The sequence below is a fragment of the Helicoverpa armigera genome, chromosome 1 (assembly GCF_030705265.1).
Source record: "Helicoverpa armigera isolate CAAS_96S chromosome 1, ASM3070526v1, whole genome shotgun sequence".
NCBI classification, from domain to species: domain Eukaryota; kingdom Metazoa; phylum Arthropoda; class Insecta; order Lepidoptera; family Noctuidae; genus Helicoverpa; species Helicoverpa armigera.
This window is the reverse complement of record NC_087120.1, coordinates 4,105,549-4,124,827: the sequence shown is the minus strand read 5'-3', so window position 1 is coordinate 4,124,827 and position 19,279 is coordinate 4,105,549. Positions and strand designations below refer to the sequence as shown.

Here is a 19,279-nt window from a genome sequence, read left to right as displayed (position 1 = left end):
CGTTCACTAGGCTACCAATACAAGAAAAACTTATGCCAGCAATAGTTGTACTACTTTCAGGGTATTCAGGGATAGTTTCATTTCAAAACTGAGTCAGCACAGAACACAGTTCAATGCGGTAAACGCGTAGTTATATCTTTCTCCATTGTCAGTGCTCATAACTTGCATCCATTATGCAGGAGTCCACAACACCCGGCTAACGAAATGCAGTTGCAGAACACATGCACTACTTCGCTGTATTTTTATGCACCTACCAGATAATTGGTACCCCTGCATTCATGCTGCTGTTGTTCAGCTTTCTCATTTGTTCTGCTTAAAGGAAGATGAGGGAACTTGTGCGTTCGTAAATTTTAAGCCACGCTGCTTTTGGTATTATGTTAGAACTTTGCTTGTTTGTTTCAGCAGCTTAGTGCTTGAACTGAGGTTAATTGGATAGCGCAATGTGTTGCTTTAGTCAAGCGTTCATAGAACTCACTTTAGTACTTATCTACTAAAAGGAGATTTTGATTCAAGTGAACTCTTCCTTTACAAAAGAGCAGCCAAAGTTAATCTTTTATAATGATGCAGCACAGTGTCGTAAGATAACTGATAAATTAATAATTTTGATATTCAAGTCGTCGGCTGGACGCTAAGCCTACATTGATTGACGTGACGACTAAGTACCTTATACGCGAAATGGTTATGTCACTTTGATACAAACACGCATGTATTTTGCAATCGACATAAATATTATTTCATGCAACATTAATTTCTGATGTAATGATATCCTGATAAGCTTAGATTCTACTATCAAAGTAGAGTTTATAGGTTGGTACACAATTTAATTTATTAATTTGCTTATTCGTTGGAGAGTCTTTCTAGATAGTTCTAGATTGAATTTTTCTGTATATCGGTTTCTTATGTCTGTTTCTAATTTGGCTAGACCAATGTTGCCGGAACTTATAGCTGGTGAAACCAGGGGCAAATTAGTTTTTACGTAAGCTTCTTAAGCTTTCCCAACTTCGGTATACAGATAGTCATACATAATGCACTGCTATGATAGATTAAAAATTAACAACAAAATAAACAAGAGCTGCGAACTAAATACCTCTGATATTTTAGCTAATCACAAATCAACATAAATTAGCCGTTCTAATTAAAGAGCCACCGGCGGTAACGTGTCGGTGATTGCCTTTACCTGTGCAGGATTTAGTGCACCAATGAAATAATCAACAATTTGACGTGCCACGATCGCCCAACGTTAAATTCCTGTGTCGATTTTCCGAAACCTTGTACATCACGGAGTATGAATTAAACGAAGTTCACGTCTTGAATTAATACTTGTTTAGGGATTAGTTATGGTCTACATTACAGTACGCGCCTCGCCGTAAGCCAGCCGCTGTTAGACGCTATTTGTTTCATACTCTGAGGTACTCAAATATTGATAATGCCTCGAGCTCCGAATCGACGCTCGTAGCCAGAGGCGTTGATACCGGTAGGAACGTAGGACGCGTTTATCCCAACGTTTGAAAAGCTTTTGTTTGCACACGACGAAGTGTAACCTATGCTTAAATTGGATTAATTGATTTGATTGGTCATTTGCTTTAAAAAATCTTCTTCTGGAGCACCTATTTTAATCACTTAAAATATGTAGTACAAGTTACTTTTTGTAATAAACTGATATATCGTTAGTATCGTAGTATTTCGGGAGCTTCACCGGTTGATGGTCAGATCATCTAATATTATAACGAGTAAGTACCGAGCAGGTGTGTGCTGGATCTTCACGTAAAGCATGTTAGTGACTGTATGAAGATATCAACGAAGCTCCCCTGCATATTCCGGGTACATAATGTAAGCTTCCTTCTGCTAAGGTAGTGTACTGAGCAAAACGGAGTTCAAAATTTAACGTAGAACTTACCTGTACGATTTCGCAGATAATATCTCGCAATCTAAATAAGATACTTCTAGCCGAAATGTAGCTCTAAATGTCCTGGAATTTGGGACCGGTCAGTTTTGTTAGATTGCGCAAATATCATTTAACCAAAGGAAACTTGAAGGTTCTCCAGTATTCAATAGTCACTATTCACAGCGAGACAAATTATTATATTAGCATATTTCTATGTTTCGACAAGACCGCAATGATTCCGGTTCGGGGAATAGCCAAGCTTCGAAGGTATTCCGCTCGAAGGATTCCCAGATAGAATAGGCACAACTCACTCCGAAGTTCACCGACAAGATACAAGTTCGATAAATTGAAAACAGCTGTTAACCATGAATTTCATGTTCATTAAAGTTAATCGAGCGATTAAACAGAGTAATCAACCGTTTTATCAAACTAAGGTGGGAGAGGATGTTTAATATCGGATAGCAATGAAACAGATTTGATGTTTGCCGTTTGCAAATAAGGTTTGTTACGTGTCGGGTTTATTTGGAATACACTAATGCGAATTATACCAATTCCGTTTGTATTACACGTTTTCTTACACACATGCATATTCTGTATTCATATTCAGTCTGCATATCCTGAAGATATTATTGTTACTTCTTGACTGCTTGTGCAATTCTAATTTTCGATATTTGTTGTTTTATTGCAATGTTATGAATAGATTGAACATGTTTGTGGCGTCATTTAACCTAAATACGCTGCCAAGCGAAAATATTGGCTGGCAACAAGTTCTTAAAAGTTATATAGTTCTTGTAAAGTTCTAGTTTCTTCTCCCAACTTCTGCGTATCTGACATAGTAAGGTGAAATTTTCACCAACTTAGTTTCATCTTAGAGCGTTACCTCTTCACCTTTTGTGAACTTTTAAATGGCTGCCTTGATAGTGAAGTAAATCTGAACAGTTTTAAAACGTTGAATAATTTAATTAAAAGAGCACTTAACATCGTGTTCTGTTTTCAGTTGATTGCAATTAACAGACGTGTTATTGCAAAACACAGAAGCTCTCGCTATTTCGATTGATACGTCCATTTTTTTCGTTGTACGGGAATGGTCGGTGGAAAAGTAACCGTGTATTTTCACATCAAATATTTATTTACTGAATGCGATACCAGGGATCCCTTGAGCCCAATATTCCATTACAAACATTCGCAGTTTTGTATTGACAATTTGACTTTTTACTCTTTGAACGCAACACACACCGTAGGTATGTGTACACTGAACACGTTGGAAAATATTGCAAATTAGTAGTATGCTCTATCTGTTTTCTAGCTTCGGTGTTTGAGAAAAAAATATGATTGAGCTTTTGCATATTTTTGATCCATACTGATAAACAAACTTGAACATACTATATTCACTTATATTTACCTCCCCGGGGAAAAATACAAGTTTATTTCATTAAAATAAAAAAAAATAAACAAACCAGGCCACGGTCAACGAACTTACTAATTTAAATACTTGTCAACCCTTTATAGTTGGTCGTATCCTTTTGTGTCAAACTTGTCTGAACTGAACGTCATTCAGCTGTGAGAGCGGTATCCCACCATTTCTTTTTTTTTTGTCCTGACTGCACTGCAAAGCAGAGTTTGGTGTATCGGGAAAAGTATTTGCATTTAAAACTTTTCTCACTGTTAGAAATACTCTAACGTCCAGCTATAGAGACTGGATTAGACGCCACCGAAATTGTTGATTGATAAACACCAATTATAGTGATGGCCTTAACTGATACAACAAGAGCACATCAATGTGCAAACCATTTATCGTAATGAATAGCCTGCAATTAACCTATCTAGTTACCACCTACAGCCTTCTGCGTTGGGTCGTGTAACAACACAAGTACATTTTAGTTGTACCGTTCGTTTCCACACGAGGTTTTAAGACGCGTTTGACTAATTGACAACGGGTATGCTGGGCACGTTCGAATGTGAAATAGCAATCTGCATCCGTATCGTTGCCTGTACGTGAACTACAGGTTCGTGTAATATGACAAAATTCTGCAGATGCACACATATATTCATGCTCCAGTTTCCCCGAAGGTAGCCTTCACGTACCTGTCCGGAATATATCGTCTCTTACGCGAAACCATGGCGGGCTCCGTCTTTTGAGTCCCCTTTTCATATTATACGAGGACGTACTTCTGTGTAACCACGAACTACATTCGAAAATAATTGAATGTGCTTTTCTTGTGACTGAGTTTACGGTTCGATTCACTTTTGCAATGTTAAAAGTAGGTGATGCGGAAAGAAATGTAGAATGTCATCTGAAATATTGGCGTGTACCTATATAGAGTACTATGTACTACTGTTTGTTGTTTTTAATAATAGCGTAGTCACTAACGGATTTACTTAAATCTGTTGACTGAGAGTTGCCACGGCATAAAAGCTGGAGCTTAGACTTTAAAATAATATATAAGTATTAGGGTTCTAGTGTCTTGGATGTGAGTAGCCAGAGGGTATCAAGGTCTCAGGCTACCCCTGACACGACTAACGACTTTAACATCTGGTACAAACAATCGAACAAAGAAATATGCCATTTCCTGCAGTACCTGTAGTCTGAATAACCGACTTTAATGCGTCATGATTGAGTAGATTTTCCATTTGCATTACTTTTAACTGACAAATGTTTTACACATGTGCGAATTTAACTGATGGGCACGATGATCAGCAGACAAACGAAAGTAGTAGCCACGAATGAATGAACATCAAACAATAAATATTATTCTTACGTTTTATAGTGATGTTTAGACGCACGCAACGTAGTCAAACAATAGACAGGCGGGCTAGCGCATCAAGATATCAAGACATTTTTAATGACAGCTCAGCCATTCTCGTAAGCACTAACACGTTGCAGATTCTATAAACAAACTGCATTAATGAATCCTGTGATTTAACATTCCAATATTTTTATAAATCGAAATCGCAATATGGATTTTGGTACAACTCAACAGGATTTATTTAATCGGTTTTGCCAAAATACTTTTCGTACACTCATCGACGGCGATGGCTGAAAAAATGTGGAAATACATTTACACAAATATTTTATGTTGAAACTTGCAATTGAAGGATAAAACGCTTTTAAATCCCGCAGCGTACAATTATGCAAACAGTTTTTCCAAAAAGCCTTTGGCGAAGACGTTGAAAATAATGTCTGGATGAAACTTCAAGTAGTGGTTAATGGTGACCACGGTGGGTTGCCAAGCGAGAGGCAGGTGTTAGCATACAGTGATCAACGTACCACGTGCCGTCCATTACAGCAATGAGCGAGTGACACACGCAAGTTATGAACCTTCGACTTTTTGCGAAACTTCTAGTTAGGAGGTCTTCAATTCAATTTGGGGTTTCTCATCGTATTCAACGTGTGATAATGTTTTTGAAACTTATAAAATGTCTATTAACTTGCTTAACCTAAACTTGGCGTATAGAGCAGTCTTTGTAAGGTCTTCACGAAGTAGAATAATTATTTGCAAGTATCTGTCCAATTGACTGAATTAATTACTTTTTAAACAAATAAATACTGGCCTTAATCGTCTTACAGCCTGTTCATTCACGGAAACTGCAAAATCACTACCATATACACATTTCCTGACCGATAGTGAATTGTAATACTATGTAATGATCATAATTGGTGGATTGTTGCATGTTTTCAAGGCTGTTATTAGTTATTACGGTCACAACTACTTGGATAATAAGTTTCATCCAAGCGAGCTACATTAATAGCAAAAATACTTTGCCATTATTCAAGTAATAGTTACTGTTGAAATTCCTGTAAGATAAAATTGAAGAGGGAAGTTTTTAAAGTGTCACGATTCGTGCGTGTGCTTACGACATGAACACAATAAACGTGTAAGTACATGCGCCGCACAGCCTGCCTCACAATACGGGCACGGCGGTCTGTGACGTCACACCATCTCGTCACACAGGATACTTGAACCCGCACCATGAATACACCCTAATATACAACTCATGAATATACTCCACTCATTACAATAATAAATTAACTGTTATTTATACGTGACCTTTTAGCTTCGAAAATAAACAGATGTTTGTAAGATTTTGATATTCGTAAACATAAGATGAGCTAACGCTGTTATATCGTATTTATACTAACGTGTATCTGCAATGAGAAGGTTGTCAGTGTCAACGTGTGAAGATGTTAATTAATTTTATGATGAGTGACGTTAACACGTTTGTGATACTAGTTATGTTAGTAGGGAACCTAATAGGTATGCGCGTTATAAACTTGAGAATAATAAGTCTCGATAAAAAAATACCGGCTTATTTGCAGTTTAAGACTAAGCATCTTTAGGACCTTGATTATTTAAACTGGCGACACGAAATCATTAGGAACTAAGTAGGATACCCTGAATAAAATGAACATTATTTACTAACATACAAAAAACCTTCACAGTGGCGTGACTACGTGTCATACGTAAAAACGTTACATACACATGAATATTCATTATTATACCTCATTGTTACATAGTTATCCGAAAGCGAATAATAGAGAGGATGTGCATCAAACAAAAACTAGCATGTTTGAGTCGCGGCCGACCTTGAGCGTGGGTAATGACTGATCCCAAGTTATAGAATGATGAGATAGCGGAATTTAAGCAACGTAGATCTGCCATGTTTCTTATAAAAAATGCTCTAATTTTGAGCTACATAAGAATTTATAATGACCAAAAAACGACAATTAAATTAACAATACATTTAAGAGAAAGCTCTATTTTTATTGTGGTTACCAAGACACAAGTCAATTAGCACTTAACATTACATATAAGATGACAAGACGACATTCTGTTGCTGTCAGCTTCGTGCAATTGACAGCAATTCGATTATATTTCCAGATAATTGCGTTTAGATGTCGTGCACACAGAGTCTTGGCTATCTATTATTTTAGACTTTAGTTCTTTAATGCAATTGGTAGCAGTGTTGCTCCGAGGAGGGTTGATAGATAAATTGACTTCTAGACGCGGTAAAAGCGCAAACTCCTCAGACATGTCAATCCTCATTGAGGGGCACACGAGCGCGCTTGCCGGTAGATTCCACTTCAGGTTTATTTGTGCACTTGGACGGCGATGTTTGTACAAAGAAAAATGCTAGGGAATTGTAAATGTTATATTTCTATTGTATCTTTTAAAATAATTGGGCGACTAACTTGCAGCTCTGTATTTAGAAACTGTCAGAGTTTAGTGTCATTCCTCTTTGGACCAGAAAATTCGTTCATGGTTAGTGAACCCGCTGTCGTTTTTAACTTAAAACCTTCAGTGATGTTGGCACGACTTGTAAACGCAAACGCGTGTTATTAATTTGACAGTGTTTCTATGCACATCGAGGTTACGCAAATTACGAGAAATTACGCTCGTACCCGCTGTTGCAAACACTCCGTCTGACAACTTCTGATATTTGGTGTAAATGCGTTGAATATTAGAATAATGTAAAACTATTTTATAAGTATATATAACCATATAATTGTGTAAGTTTGTAGATAACTTTAGTTCTCTGTATATTAGTAAAGTACCTGTCGCTAAAATTATAAACTTCTTCCTCTTGTTGGTTAACATTTTCTTAGGTTATTGTATTTATGTATAACTGTGGACTCTATGGGATACTAAATCATGTAGAAAATTATCGCTTATTGTCAGTTGTCTGGTCGTGTAACGATTGTGTTACACTCGAGGGGTTGCCTCAGGGTTTGCGATCAATCGCTCACAATGTATATCTGGCTTCATCAGCGAGTTACTGGCCGCCACTACATCCATCTGTGGTCTAATATGTTGCACTAATTTATTATCTGCATGAAGTTCTCGCTCATTCATTCATTTGCATGATTGACTTTTATAAATAGGTTTCATGTCAAAAGCCTCTCGCATATTTTGGTTTATCTTAAACGTAACTATTTTAGTTCGAATCATCTGATAAATAATCAGATTTAACTTTTGACATTTGACCTTATTTATTGAAGTTATCTCAACGCTTGATTCGTGTCTGAGCTTAATTTGTTTGTTTACGAAATAAGATAAAAATGGGTAAGTTAAATAAATCACAGGCATCAATGACAAATCGAAGGCGAAGTAAACAATATCCACCAATGGCATCAGTTACATTGTGGTTAAAATCTGAAACACTATTGGTTGATTAAAAGCAATGTTTTACAGAACCGCGCTTCCCTAGCTGTAAAGGGGATACTTTCAGTAATTGAAAAGACAGCCTTTAAACGACTATCGTGCCGATAGTTTTCACCGTACAACTAGGATTGAATTTAATTATTGATGTTGTTGGAAATTGAATTCTGCGGCTTATTTCGCCTTTGATTCTCTTCAGTTGTGAAATGTGTTTGCCTTAGTTAAATCATATATTGAATTCGCTTTAGCACATGATTAATTATCATGAAGATAAATAAATTATTAAAGCCTAGAGAAAAAACAATAGTGTATTGAAAGTATTAGACATTGCAAATTGCATGCTACAAACAGATTGAAAGGGACAAGGATCTCTAAAGACTATCTTTTAATGTTAGTTTGTTTTCCAGAAGTGAGACAGGAGGCGGTTCAACAAGCTCTGGCTGAGATGCAGAACAGACCGAAGCCCTCACTGCCGATGCCTTCCAAGAGGACCTCCATGATGGCCAAGAGCCCTGACAGGGAGAGACATGACCTCTGTAAGTTCAAATCAAACCATTTCTTAAAGTTACTGAACATTATTTTATACAACAAAGTAAGACTCTTGAGGTGTAATATTTAAAGAACTCCACATTTACACTGGTAATCCATAGTCAACACTATACCAAGGGAAGATTTAAGTACATTACGGACGGCAATACGGACGTAAGTATTTATAGAATACTGAAGCCAAAAGATAAAGGGCTGTACCAATTGATTCAATTTTTGCATGTTCTTGACTCCGGAAAGAACCGTGTTGTGTGTTATTCATGCTGTTATACAATTTCATATCAAAACAATAATATTGATGTTTTCCTTTTACTGTACGTTAAAATAGTTCCGTTCATCATGGTTGATGAGCCGTTAACGTTACCATGTAAGACGACTTTCTACATAGGATGGATCCCAAGGATTTTCAGTACAAATAGTTCGCAACCAAAGTGGTTCCTAAACCCAAACAAACTCATGCGAGCGTACATAAGCCCAAAGTGCATAACTGCTGTAGGTATTCAAAGTGAGGGAGATTGCTAACACAGGATAAAGTGCGAGCGAGGCATAACTAGCATTCTGCCAACCACTGGCTGCGTGAGCACTAAGCATGCCTGCGGTACATGTCAGTACACCATAGAAGTTCAACAGGGCACAGCTGTAAACCGCAGCTTTTCGATTTACAAGGGAACATTCAATACGGTCACTGGAGCTAAACGGCTTAGCTCCAACTCCTTTTTAAGAGTATACATGGCTGGGACTGAAATATAATGCGCGTGACTGTTCAAACTGTATTTTGTATTAGGTATTGTACAACATTGGAACAATATTGCTACATTCTATAATTTGCAATCAAACGTAGAATCGACCTGTTAATAATTAAGTCGCAACTTAAAATCTAAAACGAAGCCAAAGCTAAAGGAATTCAATTACCTACATCCAACACACATATCGTATTGGAAACAGGCAATTAGTCATAAAAACGATTGAATGAAGAAGAACGGTACAGTGATTGCAAAAACAACATTTAATTGATAAACGAAAGCGATTAAACAGCCAGTGCAGCTCCGTCAGCCTTTTGTCTGTCGGTAATTATATTTCACGTTCTTTTACTCCTGTTTACAGGGCTTGATAGCAGAGCATTCATTTCTCTACCATCAAATGTTGTAGTCTACGAATTGTTTTGAAGAAGTCTCTCGTTACAAACTAGAACTTTTCCGTCTGAAAAATAACATTCTCAAACATACTTAAAATATTTTTAGTTAGAATAAAGGAGACATTATTTTTGAAGGAAAATAACGAACGCCCTCCGCTTGCGAAGAAACATGGCCAATTAACAAGAAAACATATTCAAAGAAAATGATGGCGCTTTTCCATCACAAACAGGACGTTCTAATTGTTACTTCGCTTTCCAAAAATAACTTGTCGTATCTTACTTACATTTTCTTCTAATTGAAAAATGTATCTTAGCTACGGTGCTTATTCTAGGCTGATTCTCAGAACATTCTTTATATAGTTATAAATATTCTACCAACCTACACAAGTGTGATTATTGTTTCTTAGTTTCATATGCACATTGTATGGATGTGAGTACATACTTGAAGGTTTTCATACTAAGGGTAGTCAATTGCACTCTGATTCGCACAGACCCAGCAGGCGACTTTAATGAAATCCTGACGTTACCTCTGCATGTGTTACAAAGATTTTTCTGTTAACGAAGCTATTTTCGAATGGAGCCAGCATTTTTTTTACTGTTTTTCCTTTGCACCTCGTAAATCGAGGGAAGGTTTTAAATTGACACCTGTGAGTGCATTGTAACTCTCAAACGATTGGATTGTTTCAATGTTGCAAATCGGGATATCGGAAGGTGTGATTGGGATAGTTCTGGACACAGTGTGAATGGTTTTAGTTTTACGTACAGTAGTGTTAGATTACTCTTAGACATTTTGTCGATCCTTTATAGACGTGTAAGGTAATTGAATCAAAGTCGAATGCCGAAAAGCCCAAGTAAAAATTGGAGCAGCTCTCTTTGTGTCACTCCAACGTAGGTAAAACGCGTTCAGTTTATGTTCAGTTGCAGTCAGTATGTAATGCCTAGAAATACTTCAAAACAAACCACTACAATAAATGTTTATCCTCTCCTAGCCTCATCATCTGACGAAGACTCATGCGCCGGCGATACGGAGCTCCCCCCGCCGCCGGAGCTGGGGTCCCCACCAGCTCGCCGCCCCGCCGCCCCTCACCCCCGCGCACACCCTCATCCATTACCGCAACAGCCCCATCACCTCCGCGAGAAGAAGCACGCGCCCCGGGAACGCACCGAGATGCGCGAACGCACTGAACTGCGAGAACGTACTGAGATTGATTTATCCGACATTACCCACCTGCCTGCTTGTAAGTACACCTCTAAACGCTATTAAGGATTGTAGGGAGTCTAGCACCGTGTTAACCCCTGGTGGCTTTATTAATATTTTGATAATTGACACGTATGTTTTAGTTACGGTTTTAATTTGGCTAATTTACACTAATATTAACATCTCCCAAATAATGTCACAATATTTAGCAAACCTTATTTTAGTGCTATTCTAGTAGATAGGAATAGATAACATTGGAATTTTTCCTGTAACAGCTTCGCGAATGTTCTTTGTATATTTTGATTTTCATTATTTTGGTCCAAAACAGATTTATACCCTAAAATAGACAATGGTTTGTTACCGAGATTGATAATGTTTGATTACTATACGGGCTTCGAAGCTCCTCTGCACCTGATGTTAATTGGCTGCAGCAAACTAGCCAATTTTGGACCATGATTAAGGTACCGTCCGTGTTCGCTACATTGGATCTAATAGAATATTACCCTATAACACTACCTAGCGCGCCATTAATAGATCTACCTGATAATGCCGTCCAACAGAAGAACATTTCTACATGTATTTTAGTTACCGTTCTTACTTAGTGGTTATTTGACTGGATTACATTATTGATTTAGTCGATCCTTAAAATGTATTTGTGGAAATAAAACAAAAAATCCCCACGTAAACTTTAACTTTTACATATAGCAGATCATCCCACGTGTTTTAAATGCCATCCTGAACTCGTTTTAGTTCGGTTGGAGCCCTCGTTTATGGGTCAGCAAATTGTTTATCTTTTGTTTGTGCATCGTGAACACTGAATATTGAACGTGTCACAACACCTACACAGGGCTCTATGTCATTTCGCGGGTTTCTCATTACTAAGACAAGTTGACCAATATAATGCATGTGATAAAGCAATTAAGATGACTGTATAAATAAAGGTAGTGAAAATTAGTTTCCATACTTTTGTCTTCAGCGGTATTGTTTATGATAAATATAGCGTGTATCGGAGCAACATAAACTCTTGTTGTCAGCGGTCGCCAATCATGATATTATCTGATTATTATGAGCTCTTCAGATTACGTGATATAAGTAGGTCGCGCTGCTTCCTCCATTGTTTTAATATTGTGGCTTGCATGAGTGCTAGTAGTAATGTGTTCTAATTACTACTTATACTGTAATTTATCTTGGTCTTAGAGGCATTGCTTCCTAAACAAACTTGCGTGTTTCATGGGAAGTTTCTGCTAGTGATATATCAAGTTGAACATCAATTGGGCATGTCTACTTGATGAGAATTTAATAAGCTATGCGGCATTCTCTCATTTTTAATTGTAAATATTGCTCTAACGAATCCCAAGTATACTTTAATAGCAAAGGAGGAAGACCGGCTTCTTTTAAATTGACACGTAATTTCAGCACTAAGAAATACGCCAAATGACATAAGTGACTAAGCTAGCCGAGTTGTTTTTATTGCTTCAAATGAATCACGTTTCATTGGTAAGCTCATCCACTCAATAGAGTTCATTTGTATATTTTTCATTGAAAATACTCAGATTGACGTCACTAGTTTATAAACCATTAATAAATCATTGCAGGAAAAGAGGCGAACGGGAACTGTACTCTTTTTCGTGAGCGCTTAAGTTCATAGTTAATGGATATAGGTTATATTAATTTATAGTAATCTATTTCTTGTTTTGTGATCGTGTGATTGTCAAAGGATATACAAAGTGCAGTTTATAAGTGTTACTATAAACTTGTTAACAATCGCCTTTTCCATTGTAAGTAGGTACTGTGAGATACGCAGTAGGTGTTTTATAAAATGAAGGATAATGTGTAAAATATGTTTATTTTCCTCCTAACTTATTTCTTTGCAACTGTTTTATAAAGAACATAATTTGTTCCAATCATGCAAACATTGTGAATATAATTGTGTGCAAATAATGAGACTAATTGAGTCCTCATGGAATAAGTCTCTCATCCAAGTAAATAATAGCTTATCCTTTCTTCTTTTCCATTCACGAGTATGTACTTAGTAATATCGTGTATTCCCTTAAGACCTAATTTGTTTCGCTACTTTTTATTAGCCAGGTGTGAATAACAAATACAGCTTTATAATTCTCTATGGGCTAATTATTATTAGACAAGCTGGGTTTATTATGTTGTTAATATTTTCTCACTTTTTATCATCTGCATCGCTGCATGTTTCTAATTGGTATTTACTTAATTCAACTCACGTGCCATCTCCTCAACGATTTGTTAGCAATTTCTACTATTTATTTCAAACAAATAGGGGACTAATACGCCATATTATGATATCAACAATAACCTATCAGAAATAAATCATGGAGATGGTATGCTGAAAGTTCATAAAATTAAAAAGTTGCTTTAAATCAACCAGGAAAACAATACACCGTACGCGTGTTGACTCGATCAGTTTTATCGCGGGAGTGATTGCAAGTAAAGTAAATAACAACGGAGCTAGTTTGCACAAGCCTGTAACCTGATTCGCCTTAATCAGAGAAAAAGCTCAGTTGGGTCTGTTTGTCATCGCAGCTTCAGCCGATGAAAGAACTCCAATCAAATGACCATTCAATTTGCGCCTCGTTTTTGTTTATTGAACACAGATCACCTTACTGGATTGGATCTGAAAGAAAAGCTACTTTCTTATTAGAATCGTACGACAAAAGGGCTTGCTATTATTTGAACCATTTTCGTAAACTACAAAAGACCATACAAAAAAAAAACATCATTCACCTTCATCAGCAATTGCGACTGTTTTAGCCAACCAGGGGTTTGCCTAGACTGGATAGGTTTAAGAGCTCGAACTCCTACAGACAATAACCAGAACGAATAGACCTTAAACAAGAATTGGACAATGTCCCGATGATAACGTAACGGTTTCAATCAAATTGACTAAAATCAATTTTCAAAACAAAACGGTGCTTTGAAGACATTTTACCGCGAACACCTTAATTGAATTACACAAGCTGAGCTTTAAACTACAACACTTCACAGAGTGTAAAAACATAGAGGGAACTGGCTTTGTCTGTACGAGCTCTTAAGCTAGGAACACACTAGCCACAATCATCCATATCACCAAACATCTATTGACGAAATTGGTAGAGTGTGTTCCTGGCTGGTTTGGTAGGCGAGCGTTAGTAACTCGGCGTTTGTTATCAGACATCCAGCCTGATGTGACTCATGCTTCATCAGGCGCGCGCCGCGGTGGAGCCCTGGTTGCTGACAGGGTGCAGTGCTACGCGCAACCAGAGGACACCGGTACCGGCACCGGCCGATGGAAGGTAAGCGTAAGTAACTCGACTGTATTTTTATTTTACTTTATTTTCTATTTTTTTGTGTATGAATAATAAATGAATTATAAAAATAAGCGGATAATATATTCTGTTTATTCTTTATGTAGGAGTATCATTAATGTATCTCAAGCAATGTAAAAAATAAGTTCGCTGTAACGATGGAAATAGTGCCCAAAATAACCTTTATAATATTTTTGTACACCCACTGCGTATACTTGTTTTATTTTTCATAATATTGGTTTAAAGGGCAGGTGTCTTAAAGTGAAAGGTTAATAGGATTTTCGGCTTAAGAGTCAACTTTGCTCGGTCAAATGCGTCATTATGTAATCCTGAATAGTCCTTTTGAACTTAGCCCGACTCAGTGCCTAACAACTTTTACCTATACATAGAAAGCTTAAACAGAAACACGTGTACCTGGTATGAACTGAGCAAAATGTTCTCAATACTATAGCCGTGCGGAGTGCAATCTACACACCGTCACAGAATTCGTTACAAAATATCCGAGCTCTACAGACATCAAAGCTTGTCTATATTTTTGACAAGCAATTTCCTTATCGACAGCCATGTATTGTGGACTTGAACAGCGCCGGCTGAAACCTAGCACTTTTGTGGAATCGGCCGTCTTTATAGAACACAACTTTACATGGCTTTGTGTCCATACCGCGGAAGTTTGACAACACGCTACACGTAAGACGATCATGAAGCAGTCATCAATATATAAGACGTAAATAGGTATTGTTAGATTAGTTTGTAATGTCGTGCATTTTTACGCACACTTGTTTGTAAACTGTCGTACAGTGCTGGCATCGGTATTATTACAGAGTAAAGTAGTGTACCATTGTTCATCTGTTTGGACTGTCGCTTAGATATCCTTGTATTGATTGATCCATTTAAATATTAAATCAGAAAACCTGTTATGATAAATTATGACGCATACTTAGGCTAGTGACATCAGAAGAGAAGTGAGTTCCGAGTGAATACAACTATTTGTTGCTTCAAACAGGTGTCAGCGAAGATACAGCAACTTCTTAACACGCTGAAGCGTCCAAAACGCCGGCCGCTGCCGGAATTTTACGAAGACGACGATATTGAACTCGAGCTGGCTGCCAACCCTAAGGATCCCAACGCTCCGAAGCCGGAAGGCGGGACCATGACACCAGCCGTAGGAGAACAACTTGTTGTCCCTTCAGGGCTGCCTCGCAACCTTGAAGCGGCTCTACAGAGATATGGAACAGCCTCGTTTAAAGCCAACGTGGCGACGGTGTTGGACCCCAACGGCAAACTTAGCAATTCGCTCAATTATGGTAAGTACTGTATATATGCGTGTAATGGCCGAAGTGTTTTCATTGTTGTGTTCTTGATTTATCGCCGTCATTTAAACGGCGTGTTATTATTTTACTGGTTTCAAAAGCCTTTTCATTTATGAAATTAAACGTCTTTCACATGTTCCCGAATTGAAAATAAACCTTTTCCTCACAGGTAAACTGCTCAGTCGATCGCTCAAAATAGCTCACGCTTTACTGAACAAGACGTTCACCTCGAAGACTAGTAGTGGTGGACCCCTGACTGGGGACAACTCGATAAAGCCGGGGGATCGCGTGGCGCTGGTTTACCCGAACAACGATCCCATCAACTTCATGTGCGCCTTCTATGGGTGCCTGCAGGCGGGCATTGTGCCCGTCCCGATTGAGGTGCCGCTGACGCGCCGTGACGCCGGCTTGCAGCAAGTTGGCTTCCTTCTCGGCTCCTGCGGCATTCAGTACGCGCTCACTTCCGATAATTGCTTAAAAGGTAAGACTTATTATCATAACTGTACTTATGCCTATTTGCCTAATTGATTACCTACTTAATTGTCTAATAACAAAAATAAATAGAACGCGATTCAATTTTAAAATCTTTTGTGGAAAAAACAAAATGAATATATTTTAGCAATAGTATTTGTAAACTCTTTGAAACTACAGTAACACCTGAATATCAATTTATTTTATAACCATGTTCCAATAAATCACACCACTGAAAAAAACACTGAATAAAAGCTAAATGGATTAGTAAAACAAGTGAGCTTTTAAAATACGTAACTCAATATTTCAACACGGCGAAGCGCTTACCTAAAGCCTAAACGAATCGTCCAAAAACAGTGCTGCGAACGGATTGCTGTTCCTACCGTGAGCTAGCCCTGGGTGCCTGCCACTCAAAAAATATTCCAATAAAACTCCCTAGCCTCTACACCCGTCCATTAAAAACTTTCCGAAGTTTTTACACTTTCCGTTTATAAATAAAATATAACTAACGCGCTCTGTTTGTACTATGAATTTGTATTTTATGTTTGAAACTTGGTATTTACGAACTTTACAGTTTAAATATTAGCTATGAGTGTTTGATGTTGTCTGCTTAACACTATCTGCAGTAAATAAACTTTTTGAAATAGCGTTTCACGATTATATTTTTCTAAATTAACAACAGTTTATTTAATAAATAAATAAGTTGTATGCTAAATGTAATCATTTCGTATCTTCATAGATTTATACAGAACAGACACAACGATAAAACTTCACAACCGTTTAAAAATATTTTCAGCTTTCAATGTAGACTTTATAAGAAGCTTAAAAAAGCTGTTGACAAAGTATCAGCGCCACTTCCACTCGGCGATTCTCGCTTTCGTATAAATTCAACCGGCAAAGGCGTTGTTAGGCCAGACGCTAGTATAGAACCGTTTAAATCACAGTACGCGAACACCGCAGTACTGCAGTATTCATAAAAAGATAGAGGTAATCCCTGCAACGAGGTATCTCTCCCACGGAGATTAAATAAAAGTCTCCTTCGAGACATCTCAACGTTTCTCTTGACACTAACAATGTATTTAAAAAAAAAGAATCTCTTCACATGCTATATCATTTAAACAGGTTAACGATAAGTAAACAGAGTCTGCGTACTTTAGCACGTGCAATCCAAAAAGCCGCATAGGAAAGCTGTCGGCTATTCCTGCTCTATGCTCCGTTCCTTTTTTGTCTGGCGTGAATTCGGGAGGTCGTCTCCAATTTAATCAGAACGCTGTGTATTCAAGTAGGTGTGATAATTTGCATTGTGCATCGTGAAGCCTCTAGCTTCGCTTACTTAGTTGCATCAGTGTTCCGTTTTATCTTAATTTGACAATGCAAACTAAAGACAAAGCTACGTTAAATTGAAAAGTGTGAAGTAAATTGTGAATTTATGATATTATTGAAAATAAAAAGTTAATTGTTCAGCGCTTATGAATGTTATTTAAAAATTGCACAGTAATGGTAAAACAATCAAAACCCTTACACAAAAATATTACTGAATATTTTCGTTGAAAATAAAAATTATATTCATTAATAAAATAGAGTAATAAAAATTTTAACTATGAGAGCCAGCCATCATCAGTTTTATTATTTACCCGAAAATCTTCCATGAATATTGCAGCAATATTTTTAATTTCCACGCGAGAAATACACAAAAACCGACCAAGTGTGAACCGGACTCGGGCACGTATGGTTCAGTAGTATCCTTAAATATTAATAAAGTTACTTATTTCTAAAGTGAATGCTTTTCAACCGTTTGTTTTCGTGTTGACATTATTATTATCGAGTGAAAGCGAGCAAAGTAAATCACGTTTATCGCACCATTGTATATTGTAGTTTTAAATGTTTGTTGTTAATAGACGGACGGACACCAGTGTTGCTCATTGGGAAAGGAACCCTAAAAATAATGGATCGGATCCAATAACACTTAATTTATTCGATGGCTGAGTAATAAATCATAAATTGTTTAATACGATATTCAGAGAATAATTCAATGGACCAGAACGCTTTATAATGAATTTTATTGACTAATTATTATTAACATCAGCGTTTAAGAAATGAATGGGCCTTAATTGACCGCAATGAAAGCCTACATACCTTTCATAGCACACTAGTACTTTAGAGGCTGACCCCATAGTTGAGAAAAGGCTAGGGAGATGAAGATATTGCTTTTCAATCTGATTTACAACATAAATAGTAGGATTATTTTTATGTGCGTGATGCACAAATTGGATTCGTCGAGCTTACGAGCTTATATTACAGTAAAGAAATTACTACTATACCTATAACAAGCCGTGATTAGTGGTAACACGAACCCTTCTTCATCAGGATTGCCAAAGACGTCATCAGGGGATGTAGTATCATTCCGCGGTTGGCCGTCCCTACAATGGGTGTCGACTGAGAAGCTACCCCGCCCCCCGCGGGACTGGATCCCTCCGCCGAGACCTGCGGAAGATAGTCCTGCTCACATCGAGCATACATCAGCAGCTGATGGATCCGCTATGGGCGTTATAGTCACCAGGTAAGTGACTTAGTTTTACAGATAATTCTTCGGAAACTACTACTGAATACTTAATATCTTTGTACAACATAAAGCTTAGTAAAAACGCAAGGTGTCATAACCCGTAAAATGTACAATATTTTAATAAAAATATACATTTTAAATATGAAAAATATCGCATTGAAAATGGTGGAATAAAATTCACACAACTTAAACCGCGGAAAAACGCGCAAGCTTTGAAATTCACCGGGACGGTCGGCTCCAAGGAATGTAGAGTGCGCCATGCGCTCTGGAATTCCGGGAGCGATAACTCCCGCTGTGCCATTTAGTCATCATGCAATCGATAAATGGCGTCTAGATAACGCGTGGTTAATAATCTCCGTTGGGCGTCCATTGTTATAGAGTATAATGCTCAACGCAACGGACTAATATTGCGTGCGTTTGATATTGCCAATGTAAGCTATTGTCACCTAGCTGAACATCAGAGGGAAATGGCTTACGAAGAGATTTAGATCGTCTTTGCTCATCGAGTTGTTATAGTAGTTATTATGAAAATACACATTGTATGGCATAAAATACTTTTGTAATGTTACTCTGAAAATTTTAAAGTGCTCCGGTAAATTTTAAAAATTCATTTCACACCAATACCAAGAATTCATACCATCAGACCAATCGAATAGCTACAACGAACCGCTATTTATTTCACAGCCATAATCCTTTTAA

The 19,279-nt window shown here is 37.5% G+C and overlaps 1 protein-coding gene across 10 annotated transcripts in view; it reads left to right on the top strand.

Annotated features, from left to right (window-relative positions):
* The window catches only part of LOC110373039 (disco-interacting protein 2), a 96,158-nt gene that overhangs the window by 63,360 nt on the left and 13,519 nt on the right, over positions 1 to 19,279 (top strand). For 3 of the 10 annotated variants that reach the window (XM_021330150.3, XM_021330147.3, XM_049839302.2), the window contains 6 exons: positions 8,439 to 8,579; positions 10,714 to 10,962; positions 14,103 to 14,230; positions 15,240 to 15,540; positions 15,716 to 16,027; positions 18,385 to 18,577. In XM_021330150.3, coding sequence (XP_021185825.1) covers positions 8,439 to 8,579; positions 10,714 to 10,962; positions 14,103 to 14,230; positions 15,240 to 15,540; positions 15,716 to 16,027; positions 18,385 to 18,577 — 1,324 coding nt within the window. The remainder of the gene's footprint in view (positions 1 to 8,438; positions 8,580 to 10,713; positions 10,963 to 14,102; positions 14,231 to 15,239; positions 15,541 to 15,715; positions 16,028 to 18,384; positions 18,578 to 19,279) is intronic. The other 7 variants (XM_021330148.3, XM_021330145.3, XM_021330151.3 and 4 more) reach the window with 5 other exon arrangements.